This window comes from Aotus nancymaae, unplaced genomic scaffold (genome assembly GCF_030222135.1).
Source record: "Aotus nancymaae isolate 86718 unplaced genomic scaffold, 86718_ANA_hifiasm-v0.15.2.pri h1tg000011l, whole genome shotgun sequence".
Taxonomy (NCBI): Eukaryota; Metazoa; Chordata; class Mammalia; order Primates; family Aotidae; genus Aotus; species Aotus nancymaae.
In genome coordinates, this window is record NW_026988422.1 from 77,229,810 (window position 1) to 77,250,766 (window position 20,957).

The 20,957-nt window shown below is 53.1% G+C and overlaps 1 protein-coding gene across 2 annotated transcripts in view; it reads right to left on the reverse strand.

Moving 5' to 3' along the window:
• Nucleotides 1-20,957, reverse strand: part of ASB2 (ankyrin repeat and SOCS box containing 2) — a 44,667-nt gene that overhangs the window by 7,236 nt on the left and 16,474 nt on the right. For both annotated transcript variants that reach the window (XM_012453170.2, XM_012453171.3), the window contains exons 3-7: nucleotides 14,769-14,873; nucleotides 12,291-12,457; nucleotides 11,313-11,468; nucleotides 8,971-9,216; nucleotides 5,345-5,516 (exon numbers count right to left, since the gene is read on the reverse strand). In XM_012453170.2, coding sequence (XP_012308593.2) covers nucleotides 5,345-5,516; nucleotides 8,971-9,216; nucleotides 11,313-11,468; nucleotides 12,291-12,457; nucleotides 14,769-14,873 — 846 coding nt within the window. The remainder of the gene's footprint in view (nucleotides 1-5,344; nucleotides 5,517-8,970; nucleotides 9,217-11,312; nucleotides 11,469-12,290; nucleotides 12,458-14,768; nucleotides 14,874-20,957) is intronic.

Genomic DNA, 20,957 nt, shown 5'->3' on the forward strand with positions numbered 1-20,957 from the left:
CATGTTACAGAGGGTAAAAATTGAAGCCCAGGCCTGGGGTGGGGAACAGAGTGAGGTTGGACAGAAGGCGGATGGTGCACAAGAGCAAAATGCAGGTCTCTAGATGCCCAGGGCCAGGCCTTCTACGATGCCCTGCTCCTCCCAGCCATGGGAGGGGCCGTGTTGGCAGCCCCACAGCACATCATCACTCCTCTCCCAGCCCATGTTGTGGGGCAGAGGACAGGAGGACAAGGGGGTGACCCCACCAAACAGTCTGGGTCTTCCCACTTCTCCCACAGGCACGTGTTGGGACCTCAGAGTACAATTGCTCAAGCGGCATCTTATGAAGAGGAGCAAAGGTGACCACTGCCTGATAGAACCGTAGGTGTCTGGACGGATGGCTCTCGATCTCTCCCTTGTCCCCTCCCCAGTGCAGAGGCCACACCAAATAGCTTAGCTTTGCCTGTGTAGCCCTGAGACCAGAGCAGATCCAGCTCAGGGTCACTCCAGGAAAACCCAGTGCAACAGTGTGGCAGGTACTGAGCTGTCTCTGACCTTGGACCTCATTCTGAATCACTGGGCTCCTGCCTCGCTCCCTGGGACCCACCAGTATCTGAAGCCTGGCATCCTTGCCCCAGGCCCAGGTTCCCACTCTGGGATTCTAGTTTCCTCAAGGCAGCAGCTTTGCCATACTGCCTGGCCCTGGCTCTGATGCCCCTTTCTGAATCTAGCCCAACAGCAGGGGAATGGGCAGAGAGCTTTGAGCCAACGCAGGCTCTCCTTAGCTAGAGAGGGACCCAGCATGGGCAGTGGGGGAACTGGGAGGCTCAGAGTCAGGGGTGCAGGGGTTACACACCAGCTCTGCCTTTCAGCACTGGGCCAGCGCAGGCCTGTCACTTAACCTCTCTGAGCCACACCTAAAGCAGAGGGGTAATTAATTGTAATAATGGTGATGATGATGATGATGTTAGCTATAGCTACCCTTTATTGAGCTCCAGTGGGTTGCCATGAGCACTTTAACCCCTCCCTTCCTTAGTCATAATTGTGCTAATATTGCTGAGTGCTTACTATGTGTCAGGTACCATTTAAAGTGGTCCTCACATTTATTTTCTTAATTTAATCCCAGCATGACCCTTAGAGCTAAAAACTTGATCTCTTTTACTCATTTACTCAAAACAACACAGCAAGGTAGGACTGCTTCCAATCCCAGGTCCACGTTCCAAAGTACAATTTAGTAATCTTTCACCAAGGCTGCTTTTGAGGATAAAATGATATCTTACATGAGTCTGATCGGCCTGTAGTTGGCAGCGAATAAACAGTGGCTCTTGGTATCTTGACCACCACAATGACTGCAGCCCACTGCCCCTGCTGCCCTAAACACAGAGGCATTCTGGGTCACCAGGTCACTGTGGCGTGACCTTTGTCGGTGTGCAGTGTAAATTTGGATGGAGGGCTGGGCACGGTGGCTCATGCATGTAATGCCAGCTCTTTGGGAGGCAGAGGTGGGTAGATCACTTGAGCTCAGGAGTTCAAGACCAGCCTGGGCAACATGGTGAACTCCCATCTCTACTAAAATACAAAAATTAGCCATGCGTGGTGGCGGACACCTGTAATCCCAGTTACTTGGAGGCCGAGGAAGGAGAAACACTTGAACCCAGGAGGCAGAGGTTACAGTGAGCCAAGATCGTGCCACTGCACTCCAGCCTGGGCAACAGTGTAAGACTCAGTCTCAAAAAAAAAAAAATTTCTGGATGGAGGACTTTAATATGGGAACCAATTGCCCATAGATGGCTCCATTGCCAGCACTTCTGAGTTCCACTGTGCGGCCCTGACTTATTTTCTATGAGGCTCTCTCTATTGAGATCTGAGCCTCAGTTTCTCTTTTAACTAATGGGGATATTAACTTGCTTGTGAATGTGCTTTATAAACTGCTTTTTAATGTATTAAGTGTTCTCTATTTGGCTTTATTCCAAAAAGAATTTCAAGTGGCTTGCAAAGATTGATAAAATACAGCAAAAGTAGTATATATTGGAAGTAAAAGAGAAGGAATATTTAAAAGCAATGGAATCAGAAGTAAGGCCCAGAATACAAGTCTGTGTTTTCTATTGGCCACAGAAGAGGCTCTACGGTCCAGATTCTCTACCCAGGCTGCACAGTAAAATCTCCCGGGCAGCTCTTAGACACCCTGAAGCCTCAGCCACAGCCCAGACCAGCGGCAGCACCCATCTTCAGGTGGGGTTCGGGCATCTGGGTTTCTAGTGCAGCTGAGGTTGGCAACTACTGTTTTGGGTGCTATTCTTGGGGCGTCTGCTCTGGTCTAACTCACTCAGTTTCTTCATAAATCTATCTTTGGTGTTGATCTTTAATTTTGTACAGTGGCTTTGCTAAGCTGGAAACGAAAAACGGGAAAATGTGTGCCTTGGAGGTGACGGCGACATTGGGATTTTAGAGCTCCTTTCTCGGCACACACAAATGTCACCCGCTGCACTTAAGTGTGCTGAAGAGAAGACACATCTGGCAAACAGCCCTCAGCTCCTGGTGCTGCCTTCCATGGCTGAGACGGCCAGGGTGTGTTGGCAGGTGGCAGAATGCGGAATGTCTATGGAATGTCACATCAAATCCCCGAGCAGAGGGCCTTTCATGCTGCATGCCCAGGGAGGGAGTGATGAGCTTGGGGCTTGCTGGCCAGGGGCCCTGCTGCCTGTGGCAGAAGCTGCTGGGAACCAGGCTTTAACCTGTTGTTGGGTAGCCCTCAAAAAGTGGCCCAGCCCCCTCTGAGCCTTGGGAGACAGAGGGAAATGGGGCTTGGGAGTGGAGGTTGACTAACCAGGGAAATCACCATGGGAATCCACATGAATCCAAGGCAAGTGAGTTTAGGGGAACAGAAACCATGTCTACAGTGGTTCCAGGCATGACCTGCCTTGCTCTCTGATCACCCCCAAGGCCACCTAGTGCCCCTTCAACTTCTCCAGCTGAGGCCGGACTGCCAACACCTGAGTTCACTTGAAAGCAGCCCAGATGAAGGTCCCAGCCCTGCCGCTGTCTCCAAAGTCACTCCCATATCTGGCCTTGGTTTCCTTCTCTGTAAAAGCAGGGCCTGAATCAGATCAATGATCTCTGCAGCTACAGACAGACTGTATCTGATTTGCTCAGGGAGATTTTCAAAGAGACAGCGGGGCTCCTTCTCTCCTGGAGATTCTGGTTCACTGGATCTGATACGGCATTTTAAAAACAGCCCGGAGGGACATGGATGTGCAGGCTAGAATTGGGGGGCAGTGGGCCAGGAGATTTCCAAAGTGCACCCGTTCCCGCCTGTTCAGCCGGATCTCTCTGGGGTCAGGCTCAAGGTAAACTGTGTTTGCCCAACTCTGACTGATGCCCGATGATTTGTGGAACTGAAGAGAAAGGTGCCGTCTTGCCCATGCCCACTGCCTGGCTTGAGCTGCTGTCTTAACTGCACAATCATGGAATGCACTCTCCCTAGTAAGAGTGGTGCACGTAGAGCGCCTGAGCACACACTGGGTGCAGGTGCTCTGCCTGGTGCTTTATCTCCGTTCTTTATGAATGCATATCCATTTTACTGGTCCTCCCACAACCCCATGAGGCGGGTGTGACCATTCCGCATTTGACAAATGAGAAAACTGAGGCTCAGAGAGGTTAAGCAACTTGCCCAATGGCCTCAGCAGGAACTCACACCCAGATCTATCAGCCTTGTGGCCTGCTGTGCTGTCCAGAGGAGGCCGGGTCTCCTCTGTGTGTGTACCGGGGGGTCTGGGGAGTGGGGAGGGCATCTTTGGGTGGTGTTGGTGCAGGCAGCCTGCGCAGAGGGGCCTGGAGCTTTAAGCATCAGCTCTGAAGCCTTGAGTCTTCGTTTCAGTCTCTGGAACGAAGAGACTTTCACCCCATTTCCCTCTGCCTTAGCAAAGACAACAAACATCCCCTCAACACATAGTCTGTGCTTCTCACTCTCCTCCCTGTTTGGGAGACTGAGGTGTGTTTCCCCAAGCGTCATCAGGGTACATGAGATGGGATTTTAGGTGAAATGTTTTTTAATTGATTGGAAATGGATAATAGTGTGATAAATGTTTCCTCTTCAAAATAAATTCATTGTAAGTAAAAACATTATTTCAAGGAAAAAATACTAAGCAACGAGAGTATAGATATTTAAAATCAGGAACAAAATCTGTGAATGGACAAAGTTTGGGAAACGCTGTCCAGCAAAAAGGGTCGGGCACTGGGGTTTCAGTCCTAGCCCTGGGGACAGGGCTTTTAAGGGGCAAGTCTCTTGACGACCAGAGCCTTAGTTTTTTGCCCTGTAAAATGAAAATCCGGGTTGACCTGTATACCCACAGCACAGCGTGAGGTCCACATGAGAGACAGATGAGTCACACTCTGGACATGACCAAGCCCTGTCCATCCTTCAAGGGCAGCTGGAGTTCCGACTCTGCGGCCCAGGCGTCCCCATGCAGCAATGTTGCTGGGAATGTTTAAAAACTGGCTCAAGCAGGGCAGAGAAGGGGGAAACGGCTCTGGTTTTAGCATTTGCCAATTTCCATGCTGCAAATATTCCCCCATGGCCAACTTTAAGCTACCAATGTGAGGTCAACAAACGTGGAGTTGGGAAGGGGTGTTCACAGCGGGTTCGTGAGAACTGGCCCGAGCCGGCTCTGGCACACCTCTGCCTCTGGCCCTGGCTTGCCTCTCTCCACAGGAGCCAGGCAGCTCCTCGGCATGCTCTTTCACGATGTCACGAGTTTACATGTCTGTGCTTCTTCCCTTCCTCCAGATTGCTCCTTGGGAACTTAAGCCTCTCTCATCTCGCGCAGAGTATCTAGCACATAGTAAATGTTTAATAACTGCTAGCTCTTAACATTGGTGCATTTGTGTTTTTGTAGCTATTCACTGCATGCTTGCTAATTGCCTGGGAAGTTATCTTTGCATTCCTGGACCCCCGGAAATATTCATTAGTTCAGACTCATATCTGCCTCTCTGGGTAGAATTCCTGTAGATGTGACCTTTGGAGCAGGTGAGTACCTGCCACCTATGAGCTGTGTGACCTTGGGCAAGTCACTCCACCTCTCTGTGTCTTAGCTTCCTCATCTAAACAACAGAAATAATAATATCCACCTCAATGAGCTGTTATGTAGATTAAACAAGTCTCTGGTGTGATTATTATTGCTGCTGCCGTTGTTATAGGCACTCATTCCATGCTCTCTAACTGCTAAGGGGTTTTCCTCTTCTCCATGGGAAAGGTGATATCCATTCTGACCTCTCCTGGGCCTTCCTAATCCTATGGGTGGGACATTCGGGGCCGGCCCACCCCTCCCCGGGGGAGCTGCCGGGCGCTGGCAGAGCTTGGGCTGACCTGTAGTTGCCCTTCTTGGAGGCGATGTGCAGCGGGAGCAGGCCATCCTTGTTGGTCTTGTTGGCGTCGGCGCCCTGTGACAGCAGAAACTCCACCACCTCCTCGTGCTCGTTCTTGCAGGCTTCGTAGAGGGCAGATGCACTGTCGCTGGCCTGTGTGTTGACGTCAGCACCTGGGGAAAAAGAAGCAGATCAGCAAGTGACCAAGTGACCGGGGAGTGGCTGTCCTCGATGTAACACCACTGTGTGCTGGGCCTGCTGTGCTAACCACGGTGATGTACCAGATCTTTAACAACCACCCTTAGGAAGGAGGAGTCTACGTGGGGCCACCCCCAGCTTTTTTCAACATCAAGACCTAGGGGCTTGTCGGTGCGGTGGCTCCCACCTGTAATCCCAGCACTTTGGGAGACCGAGGCAGGCGGATCACCTGAGGTCAAGAGTTCGAGACCAGTATGGCCAACATGATGAAACCCTGTCTCTACCAAAAACATCAACATGGTGAAACCTTGTCTCTACTAAAAATACAAAAATTAGCCGGGCATGGTGGTGGACGCCTGTAATTCCAGCTACTCTGGAGGCTGAGGCAGGAGAATTGCTTGAACCTGGGAGGCGGAGCTTGCATGAGATCCAGCCTGGGCAACAGAGGAAAACTCCGTCTAAAAAAAAAGGAAGAAAGACCCAGGGGCCTGCCAGCTCAAACAGAGGCCTCTGAGAGGATACAAGCAGCCATGATGATGCTGGCATTTTCTGAGCACCCACTGTGTGCTGGGCATCGTGCTTTCCACATGCTACATCTGAATTCACAGTGGGTGTCACCCTGTGAGATCAGTACTACTCTTATCTCCAGATTACAGACTGGGACACTGAAGCACAGAACGCCTCGACCACTTGCCTCAGACCGCCCAGCTCATAAAGATGGAGCCAAACTTGAACCCATATGGTCTGATGGCAGAGGCCATGGTGGATGTTCTGATGGCAGAGACCATGCTCTTAACCCTCACTCTGTGTAAGAGGGCCTGGACCCTGTCCTGAGAGAAGCCTCACGGGTCTAGGAGAGCACAGAGCCCCTAATAAAGGAAAACCCCAATAATGTTATTTATTGCAATTTGCTATTAATATTGCTATCATTATTGCTAACACTGCCATGCTATTAATATTGATAGTTATTGCTATCAGTAACCTCTGGCTCTTACATTAGTGCTCTCTGTGCTAGGCACTCCCCGCATGCTTGCTAACTGCTCATTCTCTGCCTTTCACTTCAAGGAGTAAGAGAATTACTTTCTGTCTCCTCCCAAGAAAATACTAAGCCAGGTGCAGTGGCTCACACCTGTAATCCCAGCACTTTGGGAGGCCAGGGCGGGAGGATCACTTGAGCCCAGGAGTTCAGGACTAGCCTGGGTAACCTAATGAGACTCTGTCTCTTCTCTACATCTACTGAGTAGCCCCTGGCAAGGCGTGATGGCACAAGCCTATAGTTCCAGCTACTCAGAAGGCTGAGGTGCAAGGATTGCTTGAGCCCAGGAGGTTGATCTCGGCTGCAGTGAGCTGGGATCGCACCACTGCACTCCAGCCTGGGCAGCAAAGTGAGACCCTGTCCAAAAAACAAAAACAGAAACAAAACCAGAAACATTAATTCATGCTGCTAGGGGGAGGAATCAGGCCTGGCGACAACCTGCCTCCAGCCCAATCTTCTACACCCGCTACATCTCCTGGATGAGGGAGCGGGAGAGGTGAGAACTGATGTGCACACAGCTTTCTCTGCAGAAAGAGGGCTCAGGAAGGACATGGAACTAAGATGCTGGGAGATGTCTGTGGGGCTAAAATCAAAAGCGTCTGCTAACCACAGGTCATCTCTCTAAGCATGTTGCTGATCTCAGGCTTTCTGGTAATTTCTTATTTTTGATGATGGTGTGATCAGTTTCTGGTCTAGCAGAAAGAGCACAGGCTTTGGCGACAGATGAGAACCAGTGGGGGCGTCTGTTTCATGGCTCACAAGCCCTGCAGTCTCAGAAAGCCTTTAGGAGCCTCAGTTTTCTCATCTGTCAACCAGGACTAATAGTACCCACCCCTCAGGGTTACTGCAGGGAGTAAACAAAATAATGTAAGCAAATGTCTCAGCGCAGTGCCTGCCACGGGGAAGCTGCTCAGACATGCCAGTTGCTGAGGATGTGAGCTGGGCAGAGGGCTTCGTTCTGCCTCCGGCCCGAGGGAGAGCCAGTGAGCTGCCCTAACCCTCTGCTGGGCTCTCAGAGGCAGGCGCCCTGGAGGGCCTGGACCCCGCCAGCGAAGCCGCCTGCTCACACAAGAAAAATATTTGGGTTGGAAAAAGGACTCAGCCCACAAAGTGAACAGACCCTGACTCAGAGTATCGGCAGGAGACCCAGGCAGATGTTTGGAGTTAGTGAGGTCGTCCTTGCCTGCTGAGCGTGCTGTCCTTCACCAGGACTCCCGGCCTGGGCTCCCAGGACCCTGCCTGTGCCCCTTTGTTCTTATGCTGGGCAGCCCAGATTTGTTCCTGGCTGCAGGGAAGGGCCTGTGTCTATGTTCCCTGCTGCTCGGGCATTTGCTGAGTGCGCAGATGCCTACCTGGGCACAGCCCCATGCTGCTGACTCTCATAGGCTAGGGTGGCTGGCAGAGCACAAAGCGTGTGCAGTTTAGAGTCAGGTGGCAGTGGGTCAGCATCCAGGCTCGACTGTGACCAATTATTAACCTCTCTGAACCTCAGTCTCTTCATCTATACAATGGGATGAGCACACTACCTACCACATGGGGCTATGGGAGAGCTCCACGGACCCAGTCTGTGTTCACACTTCGCAAGTCCGCAGCAGATGACTACAGTTCAGCCTCAGCGTCTGGATTACCCTGGCTTCTCTGCTGCTAGAGACAAAGGGCTACTTCCCACGGAGAGAGAAAAGAAATCAAAGGCATACTTGGGGAAGATCAGGATATAATGTTCTGTAACCAAAAGCAGGTCTCCATGTCTCGGGGTCTTCTGCTGCTGGGCCATCATAATGCAGGCCGTATTGTGTTATTTTCTCCCATTAAGATATTTCACTGGTGAAGAGGGCAAAGACCTGGGTTCAAGTCCCAGCTCTGCCACTAATCTGCTGTGTGACCTTGGACAAATAACTTTCCCACCCTGGTCCTTGAGTTCGTCACCCATAAAAGGAGGAGGTGATCTCAATGTTGGCTGAGGTTCCTTCTGGCCCGGAAGTGTGATGTGGTGGAAAGAGAAGTGGTTGGGGTGTCAGGTGACCAAGAGTCTAGCTAGTTCTACAACGGATTAACTACAGGACTATAGATAAGCCACTTTCTCTGTACCTCAGACTCCTTGTTTGTAAAATGAAGATGTTGGACTAGATTAGAAAATAGTAATAGGTGGTCCACAGGCCACATCCCCCATTTGTGCCAATGGCAGATGTCACTAGTGGATCCTGACGCTCTTCCCACTGAGCCTGGACGTAGCCTCAGCATCCTTCTCAACACAGCACTCTAGGGGGAAACTCTCACTCCATCAGAGTGCACACAAAATGATCCCTAACTCGCCTTCCCTTAGAGCTGACCTCTGACGTCCTTCCCGTGTGCCCTTTGGGGACGCCACAACCTAGGGACCCTTAGCCACTCACCGTACTTGGCTAAGAACCTCAGGGCCTCCAGCTGCCCACTCTGGGCGGCCACGAACAAGGGGGTGATGCCGTAGGCATTCTTGGATTCCACCTTGGCTCCTCCGCTCACCAGGATCTCCATGACCTCCAGGTCATTGCGAGACACAGACTCGTGCAGAGCGGTCCAGCCGCGGTTGCAGCGGTGGTTGGTGTCTGCGTTGTGCTGCACCAGAATCCTCACCGCCTCCGCGTTCTTGCGCTCACATGCTGTGCTCAGGGAGAAGCGGGATGGTCAGCAGGGCCTGGCAGGAGCTGGCCAGCAGAGACTGCATTCATCCGCCTGTCCATTCACTCATCCACTCATTCAGCTTTCTACCGGGTGTGGATTATGTTCCAGTCCCTGCATTGAACCTGGGATATATGACTAAAAGTAATACTGATACTGATATTAGCAATAATACTTGCTGATTCATATGTCAGGTACCGGTTCTATCTTAGGCTCTCTGTTCTAAGCATATTTTACAGGATTAACTAACTTAGTCCTCCCAACTTCCCTGAAAGGAGGTAGTGATGTTATCTGCTTTCACAGATAAAGAAGGTAAGGCACAGAGAGGGTAAGTGAGTTGCCCAAAGTCACACAGATACTAAGTGGCAGAACTGGGTAGTCAGGCTGAGGGTCTCTGTCCCCTGGGATGTCCCAGGATATCCCTGTCATTTCCCCTTTCAACGGTACCTGCTTCAGTCCTCCACATTACCAAAGCTGGAAGAACCTTCCTAGATGAGGAGTGGACATTGTGATGATCCTGCTTAACATCCCCCTACTCCAGCAAAAGCTACTAATTTAGTTCAGGGTAAAATGCATGTTGTGAGAACAGCTCTGCAAGTCTCCTTGACCTGCTCTAACCTCCTTTATAAGCCTCATCTCTCTCTAGACCCCAAACGTGCCCTTGGCTCTGGCCCCAGAGTTCTCACCAGGAGCTGCAGGTGGTATTGGAGTCACCTGGGCACTTGTCCAAGTTAACCAGCCCTGGAAACTTCTCTGTGTCAGTGTCAGTGGGAGAAGGAATGAGGAATGGGTCAGGGAGACTGGCAGCAGGGGGAGGAGGGCTGCCTGTGCCCTGTTTCAAACAGGACCATAGGCCAAGCCCTCTACCTCTCTAAGGCTTGATTTTCTCACCTGTAAAATGGAGAGAATAAAATCTTGAGAGGATGCTATGGTAGTGAGACTGTGTGTAAGGCCTGAGCATGGTGCTTGGCACATAAGAGGTGTGCTCGCAAGACGAGGGCCAAACTCTGGCTGTGGGTTGCCCAGCTTCCTGGGTGCTCCCTCTGGACAGCTGAGGTTTCAGGTGATAGGCATGGTGCCCTGGCAGGCACGGACTCCAGTGAAGACACTTCCACGGTGGGTCTGCAATGGATCCCATGACCTACTACTCAGTTCCTGCTGCTCAAGCTATTCCAAGCACTGGATAGCAGACACATGGGAAATCAGGGATATCTGTCATTTTTCCAAGTACAGAGGCCTGATCATTTCTGCAGGACCCCGGCTGATTGCTTCAGTGTGTAGGGATGTACAGGAAGCTTTAGAATGTAGTGGTTGAGTGCAGTGTGACATCCAGCTCCCTGAGTTTAAACCCCTGGGGTACACCTTGCTGGGTGTGTGATCCTGGGCAACTCCCTTCAAGTCTCCGTGCCTTAGGTCCTCATCTGTGAAAGGAGATACCAGCAGGGCCTACCTCATATGTAGATGTATATGAGGGTTCCGTAAGAGAACAGTGTCTGGCATATACGAAACACTCAATCAATGCCAGCTATTGTGATTATTTAGATTTTGACTCTGGGTATTGCTAGGGCAGCCAGTGAATATCCGTGGATGATGTACTGAGTAAGCCAGGAGGCCTTATTTTTCTTAAGCAAATGTCCCCGAGGTACACGCTCTCGCATACCCCACGCCTTTGCCAATGCGGTTCCCCCTGCATGGCCAGTGGGTAATTCCTCCTCTGTGGTTCAGCTCAGGCACCCCTCCTCTGGGTGCCCCTCCCCCATGCTCCCACAATGCCCCCTGCCAAGCTCTTCACTGTTGTCCGTGTGTGGGAGCCTAGTGGGCTGGGAGGGCGCACAGGCTGGACAATCGCTTTCCAGCTCCGAGCCCTCAGTGTCCCTCAGTGTCCTGGCCCAAGGGAGGCAGCTGGAAAATGTTGGTAAAATACATGCCGGAATGCATGATTCAGTTACACAAATTATGCATTTGTGCAGGGGCACGTTGGGGGTTACGCACTTATGGGAGCAACATTCGTTCCCTGTCGCCTGCCCAGCTTCTGCATCCTTCCTCAGGAAAGCCCACTCCGGGGTGGAGGCCTCACCTTTGTAGAGCGGCGTCTCTCGGGATTTGTTGGAGATGTCTGGCTCGGCCCCGGCCTGGAGCAGTGCAAGGAGGCAGTCCAGGTGGCCCCGGCACGTCGCCAAGTAGAGGGCTGTTTCCTCCTGCAGGGTGCGCTGGTCGATGGCGCCTGGGTACGCTGCGGAGGGCCCACCGGGAAATTCATGAAGGAGGAAGATACTCGGCCCCGCAACACAGAGGCTGTCCCAATTGCCTCCCAATTTCAAGGACAAGGTATGACATCCTCCGAAATTTACCAACTACAGACTGCATTCATCTGGCCCTTTCACAGGCCATTTTAACTTCCTGGTTGTAGAAGTCCAACTCAGATGCCACCTCCTCTGAGAAGCCTTCCCTCACTGAGCCCTCTCCCTCTTCAAATACTCCTGTCCTTCCCTTGAACTCCCACCAGCCATTACTGGAAACCCGCTGCCACATGCCAGGGATTCTTGGAGTGTGGGGACCATTTGGGGTCTGTGCTGCTTCAGGGCAGAGGTGACACCTTCCTGCAAGAGTTCCCCTTCCGAATCTGGCTCAGCAGGAAGAGGGGGCTCATAGAGGAGACATGGCTGGCCCAGGGCCCCACAGCAGGTGGGGAATAGCCTTGGCCGGGCACAGGCACAGCTGCAGTATTTTTCACACCAAATCAGCCCCTGGGACGTTCTGGAACAAGTTGGCAGCGGCTCTCCCAAAAGTCAGCCCTCCCTCATTCCTTTTCTAGGAATTAGGCTCTCCTGTCCTCAGAGACCTGGAGAGGTGGCAGTGGGGGTGTCTGTTGCGGGGTGGAGACAACTCATTTCCCCACTCCTAACTCCGTGACTGTAACTGACAAACGGAGGTGACAGCCTTGCCTGCCCATCTCACCAAGGTGGTTGTGGGTAAAGAACATGAAGCCCCAGGAGCAGCAGCAGTTCCCCCAGTCCCTTTCCCACCTCTGGCCACACCCAGAGCCCCCCCTCACCTCGCTGCAGGACCTTCAGGCAGCCCAGCTGGCCATAGTATGCGGCCTCGTGCAGTGGCAGCCAGCCCTCCTTATTGGGCTCTGCGAGATTCTTCCCTTCCTTGATCATGGTCTTCAAAGCCTCTTCATCGCCGTCCTTGATGGCCTTTATCAAGGGGTCCACAGGCCTGCAAGAGCAAGGTGTGGGTCAGTCCTCAAGGTCAGGCCGAGCCAGGCCAGGGGGACTCTCTCCCAGGAAGAGGGCAGGGCCTGCTTGGGGCTGGGAGCCAGTTCGGGCAGTGGGGTCACTCAGTCCTCGTCCCTGCTGGTTCTAGGATGAGCACTCAGCCCCCTGCAAACCAGTGGCTGCAAGAAGACTGGGGGACCCTCCATCCCTGTGGTTTTCCATGGCTGCAGTGGATGTTATACCAAGACCAATTCTACCAAGAAGATTCAGGCACACAACGCCAGCCTCCCAAGGGGTGGCTAACCACCCACATGGGAAGCACTTGTGATAATTAAAGCCCTTCCCTGAGTATAGCGCTCCAGCGTTTACCAGGCATGCCCACCTCGGGGCCCCTCTTACTCCTGAGTATCTCTCTGGGGTCTTCCAACTCCTCTCCTTGCCCTGTCCTTTAGCCCCACTCCCAGTACATCCAGATGCAGAAAAATTATATATATATGTATATGCTAGAAGGATTAAAAATTTAAAGCCTTCACAATTTAAAACTTCTGAATGTCAAAAAGATTTCAGGGCTAAAGTGAAGCCCTTCCTTGCTTGGCTTGTTAAAGTCCCTTTTTTCATTCATTGCTTCCTTCCTTCATTGATTCATTCACTGAGCTCCCTACCCCATCCTTGGAAAGTCAGTGAGAACCATGATGGCTATGACTCTCAGATCCACTTTTGGGGAGGGTTCTGCATCAGTAGTCCCATTTCCCAGGTGGGGAAGGTGAGGCTGGAGCCAAGCCTTGTTCCCAGGATCCCCACGCCATGTTGGGCTAGGATTGGCTCTGGGGGTCTCTGCCACCAGCCCCTGCACCCTCCCAGCCACTTCCTCCAGTGTGAGCAGCACTTCCTCCTGACTCTCAGGCTCTCTGGTTATTAATAGCATCAGAGCACAGATGCCGGTGAAGCGACAGACCCAGCAAGGACGATGGGAAACTGACCAGATAAGTTCTGAAGACCCCATCAACATCGTCATCGCCACCTTGACGAATTCCACTTAGGAGCAGCCAGAGCAGCCCCTGTCAGCATCAGGAAAAGCCCAGTGGGGGTACGTGTCCCCTTTTTCCTGGAGGGACCCCAGAAAATGGGACCCCAGCTGAAGTGGAAGGGAGGAGGGCTGGCTGTTCTTGTGGCCGTGGCGAACAGGGCGCAGTGCAGTGCGTGAGAACACTTTCAGGATCCGTCGCCCAGCTTGGGTCTCTCCAGCTGTGATGCAGGACCCTGGAGCTCTCAGCCCCACACATTCACAGCTTCTCCATGACCTCAGACAAAGTCCCCGCCCTGTGGGTGGGGGAGGGTGCTGGGGGTGTGAGGCTAACAGAGAGTAACCAGCTGGACGGGACCCTAGAGGTCACGTTGCCCTCCAGCCGTGTCCTACAGAGAAGGGAGACTCAGGGGACAGCAACTCTCTGGCCATCGTGCAGGAAGTGGCAGCAGCTGAGACCAGCACTGGGTCTGCCTTCCAGATTGCCAACTACTCCCCACACCTACCACACCAAGGAGGTGGAGGGCAGCAGGATTTGAAAAGGGCTGGGAAGGAGAAAGAAAATATTGGCCAATTGCCTCCTCCCCTCTCTACAATGTAACTGAGTGAGGAAATGGGGTTCCAGTGATGGGGCCCCTCTTTTGCCCTTGGCTGCTTCCAGGGTCGCTATTCCAGGGGCACAGAGAGGGGGTGGAGGCAGAATTATTTTCCAAGGAAGCCATTAGCCCTGCCCCTGGTGCCAGGCACACAGAACCCCTGCAGCTTAGATTATTTCTGGGTTTTAGCACCTGGCACTTCACAAATAAGGACAACAACACAAAAGCTGTGGGTGTGAGCCTTTTGGATGGACCCGCAGCGATGGCGTGGGCAAAGTGAGACTGGGACAAACAGAAGGGTTCGCAAATACATCAAGTTCAACTCCAAGCTCTTCTGGGCCTCTGGGGGTCTAAGGCCATCTCTCCAGTCTCCCTTGTGCTGGGTCCCCAGTTGCAGAGCCCCATGGGGCTCCTCCAGTGCTCAGATCCCATCTGGGGGCATCCTAGGGGGCAACACCAGCATGCCTGGCTGGCAGTTCCTTGAGGACTGAAGTCTGTGGCCACCAAGCTCAGCTCAGCAGGAGCAGTGGAGTCCCAGGGGGACAGCCCTAGAAGGAGCTTTCCTGGCAGGTGCCTCCATAGTGTCCTCTGTCCTCCTGGGTGGGGGCTGTGGGCCTGCTTCCCACCCTCCCTGCCACCTCAATTAGGGGAGTGAACTTGGATGGTCCTGGGGCCAGACAGGAGTCACTTACGCCAGCTGGGAGGCCTTGAACAAGCTGCTGCTGTATTTCTGCATGACCCCTTGGAACAAGCCCATGGGGGCGCGGGCTGGCGAGCTCTCGGGAGGCGCAGCGGACCTGGAAGGCGCAGAGCAGGAGTGAAACAGGGAAAAGTACTCTGCATAGGAGAAGCGGGTCATGGCTTCAGGCAGACGCGAGGATGGAGGGAGAGCCGGGGAGAGACTGACTGACGGACAGACACAGGGCTCTGAACCAAAGCAGATGGCTGGGTCCTCTCCGTGTGCTGGACACAGCTGCTGTGTCTCTGGATTATTTTTGGCCCTTGGAGGAAGCCCTGGGAGATTTAAATGACCATATAAGACAACAATGAGGTTAACCTCACCCCACCTCCGGGGTCCCCTCCCCAGCCAGCCACGAGGGAGGCAGATACGAAGCAAGGTGACATTCTTCACCCAGGAGGATGTGAGCCAGGGTCAGCAGGTCAGCAGGTCTCAAGATGAAAGGGGCTCAGCCTCACCACTGGCCAGGCAGGTCCCTACAGGGCGGGATGAGAAATTCATGGGGAAGCAGAGGACGGGGGAGCAAAGCTGAGAAGCCAAGCTGTGCCTGTGACCCCCCATGCCCACCTGCGGGCCCCTCATTAGGGGATCTTGTCCCAGGGGTGGGAGCAGACACGACAGCAACCTCTATAACGTCACTATAGGATACACAAGGAAGGTCGTCAGAACCAGACACAGGTTCGCGTCCAGCCTCTGGTGCTCCTTGCCCATGTGACGTGGGACAGGTTGACCTTCTCTGTGCCTTAGTCCCCCCACCTGCAAGGTGGCATGAAAACAGCCTGTGCTTGAGGGCCGGTGAGGCCTGAGTAAGCGACTGGTGTGAGGAGCTTGGTGGAGTGTGAGCTCAGAGGGTGTTCCGCACGTGCTCACTGTTAATTTTCTCATCATTTTCCTCTCTAAGCCTCAGTTTTCCCACCCTGCCAGGCTCTTGAGAGGGTGGAAAGGCTGGAAGGAGGAGGGATGGCTGGTCCACACATCTGAGTTGGTCTGGGGTCGTCGTGAGAACAGGGTATGTGGACCCTGCTGACCTCACCCCCAGGAGGTCAGGCCTGGCGCTCTCAACACCCCAGTGGGCCTGGCCTTTCCCCATACTCTTCTCAGGGGATTGGGGAGGATTCTGCTACCGGTGACTCACACCCTGTGGGGCATGAGGTAAGTGTGACCCTGAGAAACACCCGCACTCTTTCAGGCCGGGCCAGTGCCTAAAGATTCTGTGGGTACCCCCGGCAAGGCCAGGGCCTGGTGGAGAGGAGCAGGGCCGGCGGGAGAGGAGGACCTGCTCACCCCTCTGCTTCACCCTCTCAGGGCTGGCTGCAGGCCTGGCCACCTTCCTCACCCTCACCGCGGTCACTCCTTCCCACCTTCCTTCTCCCGCCCCCTGCTCCCGGCCTTCTACTGACCCGCACCGGGGTGGGCGGGACACCGCCTGCACGTATCCTCATTCATCCTCATCCGCTGACTGTAGATGGGGGTGCCTTTTACAGATGAGGACACGGAGGCTGTGAGAGGGGACGTAACTGTGCAGGGTCACCTGCAGCGGGGCAGAGAGCGAGCAGAGGTTCAGACCGCTGCTGTCTGCCCAGCTCTGATGCCACCCTGTCCTCTGAAGGCCTGGTCTCTTCCTGCATTCTCATTCTCTCTCCAGCTCTCCGACCTCCACACTGACCAGCCCTGCAGCTTTGAACAAGCCCCATCCCCTCTCTGTGCCTCAGTTTTCTCATTTGCAAAATGGAGAAGTGAAACTGGGACCAGACTGGGAACGTCTTCACTGCAGCTGTGGAGAGAGTCCATGTCCAGCAGATCCCAGAGCCAGGGCCCCTCGTCAGCCCTACTAGCTGCTGGGCTCAGTGTCCTCTGCATTAGCACCTGGTCCTGAGAAGCAGAGAGAGCCGGGCAGGTGGAGGCAGCCTGGGGCCAGGCGCACCTCGGCCGTCTCCAGCCCCGTCGTCTTGATGAGGCCCTGAGCTTCCACCTCCCAGGATCCTTGGGTCATGGCTGCCCTCATGCTTAGTCCATGTGTGGCCTCCAATCACCCGCCTCGTTAGAATGTTTTTAGCAGGATAATAAAGCATTGGTAAAAGACCCACTGCACCGTTCTAAACTAGGACCTGTTGCTGCATAGTAACAGCAGCAGTGGCGGCCGGGAGGTTGAGGCTGATGGAGGTGGAGGGAGATGGTGATGGTGACAACGTCTGACAGCTGTGCAGGGCAAATGTGTTCACGAAGGCATGCCTCTCCTCGCCTCATTTCCATCCTCCTGCCATCATTGATGACGCAGCAGGTATGCTGTTCCAATTTGCAGATGAGGAAACAGACAGACTGAGTTCCATTCAACAAAGATTTCCCAGCTCTGGCTGGCCATGCAGCTCATTAAGACATATCTTTCTGTGGATCCTGAGGATGTTGGGAAGCCAGCAGGGAGGGAAATAAGGTCACACACAGTCACAGAGTCACAGAGGATGCACTGAAGTAGAGGCAGGAGGGCTCATTCTGGGAGCACTGAGATCGGGGTGCTTTGGGGGCTGAGCAAGGCGACTGCTCAGAGTTACTGGGCCCTGAGTCTCAAGGCTGGCTGGGGAGCCAGGGCCCCTGACTGGGTTTTGTGCTGTTGCTGATCGAGGCTGGAGGCCCCATTTCCCCTCGGGCCCCATGCAGGGGAATTCTCAGCAGAGCAAACCTCCTAGGCTGAGTCATGGGAGGTGAGAGGAGCCTGGCCTCCGCAGGATGTGGTGCAGGTCATGGCCTGGAGGAGCCCAGGTAGGGCCTCTGTCCTTTGTGTGTCACTAGGCAGGCTCTGAGGTGAAGAGATGTCACCATCACCTGACCCTGGAGTCCATCTTGTCATGGATTCAGACCTGTCAGGCTCAGTGAAAGCAGAGAATGGGCTGGGGGGACAGTGCATCCGGTCACTTGGTGGGTCAACACATGGCTGCCCTGTCTGAGTCAGCAAGAAGCCAGGCCAGCCCCAGGGAGGCAGTGACTGGGCTGGGCCTGGCTGAAGGCAGGAGGCAAGTAGGCATCTTAATAGAGGAGAGAGCTAACAAACCCAAGATTCCACCCCACACCCACCACCGTGCCATGAGTCCACCCCGCACCAGCCACCGTGCCATGAGTCCACCCCACGCCCGCCACTGTGCCAAGTCCACCCCGCACCCACCACTGTGCCATGAGTCCACCCCACGCCTGCCGCCATGCCATGAGTCCACCCCGTGCCCGCCACTGTGCCAGGCCCTCTGTTCTCTCCCTAGAGCCTCATGGCGACCTATGTCAAGCCCAGGTATCAAAAGTATGATGTGTAGCACACAGTAGGCGCTTGATAAATTTAAGTAAATAAAACAAACAAACAAACAAAAGTCACTGAAGGATGAAAACCCCACATGACAATCTTGGTACTGTGTGTTTGTGGACCAAGGTCTCGTACTCCTGGAGAGCCGTCCCCTGCCCTCTCGGGTAGAGAGAAGAACTCACAGCATGTAACTAACTCCCACTCTGGTTCCTGCACGGTCTCTGGAAGAGGCCTCCTACCCACAAGGTTTCTGTTTTTCCCTCATCCACCAGCCAGTCCGTCCTTTCTGGGCTGACCAGAGAAGAATCACATGTAGAGGAGAACATGAATTCCAAACTGCAGTGACTCTGCCTTCCTATCCACAACTTCAACTCATTGAGCATTTGTTATGCACTAAGCCTTGTGACACTGTACAGGGCAACTCATTTAATTCTCCAGGCCACTTGGTGAAGGAGATGTAATCGGCTTCCTTTGCAAATGAGGGAACTGAGGCTTAAAGCGGCTTACTTCCTCCAGTCTGCTTGACGAACTCTTATTCATCCTGCAAAGCCTACTTCCTTGACTAAGTGAATTGACCCTTTCTAGTGTCCCTCTGTAACTGAGCAAGCTGTGCTCGCCCTGCTGGGCCATCAGGTAGTTCTGGGCCTGAACTACCTCATTCAACTGTGATCTTAGGGAGAGCAGGGCCCAGGCCTGATTCACAACCTGCCATATCATAAGTTCACAGTAAGTGTGGGTGGCTTGATTTGAATTGTTTGCAGCTGTGCACACATCAGTCTAAGTCAGTTCCTGCTTCATGTTTTCCTCTTCTGTATTCTCAGAAACTATTTAAATAAAATGCAGAAGTTTAAAGATTCTGAAGATCCAGCTTCCTGGACTCACTCTGGCTGGTCCGTTCATGCAAACCTTGGGTTCTGCACTTCATGGGTTCACAGGCCCCGCTTCCCCCTGAAACAGAAGCTAGGTCTGTCTCTTGGGGTTCCTTAGGGAACCAAAGCTTGGCAAATGATCCTCATTTGATCCTCATCAAATTCTGTCCCTTACATTGAGGAGGGAGAGAAGCAAATTTGGAAATGGCTTTCAGCAGAATTCTGTGTTCTTTGGGATACTGATCTGACTTTCATTTCTAAGATCCCAAAGACTCAGTGGACTCCATTTTGGTCACAATATAATAATGATTGATTACATGCTAGAGCATTTTATTGGTTTTCAAAGGTATTTATTTATTTAAAAACATTTATTGGGCGCCTACAATGATCCAGTCTCTAAGCTGGGCACCGGAGATATAAATAAATAAATAACTAAACAATATCAGCTCAGCTCTCTGTCCCCAAGGAGGTCACAGTCTAGTCGGGAACACTCTCAGGAGGGCGTCCCAGGAAGACCCAAGAAGCTTGTCTATGAAGCAGAGGCAGTCATGAGGTTGGTGCTGGGGCACCCAGACAGCGCCAGGGGGTCAATATGAGCTGCAAGATGTGGGAAGGCTCCAACACCCCCCTCATCTTACTTGCTTTTCATCAGAATACTGCAAGGGGAGCACAGCACATGTTTGTTGTTGCTATTTTAAAGATGAGGCCACTGGCGCTCAGAGAGGGTTAGCAACTTACCGAAAGTTGCACAGCCAGTAAGTGACAGAGGAGGAACTTGAATCTCTAGACCTACTTTTCTTTCCACTCTGCTGCCTCTTCAACTATCTCTTTATTCACCCATTCACTCGTTCACAGATAAATCCGTGGTGCCTGCCACGGGTCAGACACAGCGCTTCACCGGAAGCATAGGCTAATGGCAGAAGCAGACGAATAAATAAGAATTGTAAGTCAAGGTCAAGACCACAAAGTAAACAGCCATGAGAGCAAGTAAGAGGTGACAAACCAGCTGTCCCAGAGAGTGGTCAGGGCAGCACTGGCTGAGGAGGTGACGCTTAATCTCAGACCTGAAGATGAGAAGGAGCTACTGTGTGGCTTTCCTGGGGACGTCTTGTTGCTGAACTTGCTGTGGATTTATTTGGAGGATAAGAGTGAACAAGGGCTGTCTGGGGTCCTGTACCCACTGTAACACCGTGTCGGGTATGAGAGCACAAGTGCGTGTGTGCCGTGTGAATTTGGGGACTCTGAGCCTCTGTGTGTGGGAGACGGATGTGATGAGGTCAAAACCTCACCTCAAGGTCTGGCAGGGGAAAGAAACAGAAAGAGGCCTTCACAGCATCAGCAGAGCCTGGTGAAGTGTCTGAACTTCAGAGCGGACAGACTCTGGTTCCATGCCCGGCCCTGCTGTGGGCATGTTTTGTCATCTGTAAAATGGGCACAGAAGCATCCACTCTGGGGGGGATTTTGTAAACATTAAGTGAATTACTGTGTGCCAGGCACATGAGAGATGCTCAATGTACATTTTGTGGGGAGGAGGAGAATCGCATTGAACATTTATTTAAGGGCTTTTTCTTCCCAGCAGGACCCAAGCCCAGCCTCCTTCCAGAGGCAAGGGCGCACAGCCGAACCTAGGAGGTTTCAGGTCATTCCCAGAGTAAGAAGACGTAGGCTGACCGTCCTCTGCTACATTCCCTGTGGGGCTGGACCTCAGACAAGAGCTGCTTGACCAGAGAAATGGTCTCAGTTCTCCAGGAGAGCTTGTTCCGCAGGAAGCTGAATAAATGCTCATGACCCACTGTGGGCCTCCATTTCCTTACCCACCAGATGAAGGAGGAGTCAGGGTCTGGAGGCTGAGAGCCCACTTAGTTCTGATGTTTCCAAGCATGTCTGGGACTCCTGAGGGCGCTCCCATTCTGGGGAGAAGGCTGCAGACACCTGGGGGGATGTGCTGGCTTCATGCAGCCAGCTCTGTCTTCAGAGGGAGGATGCC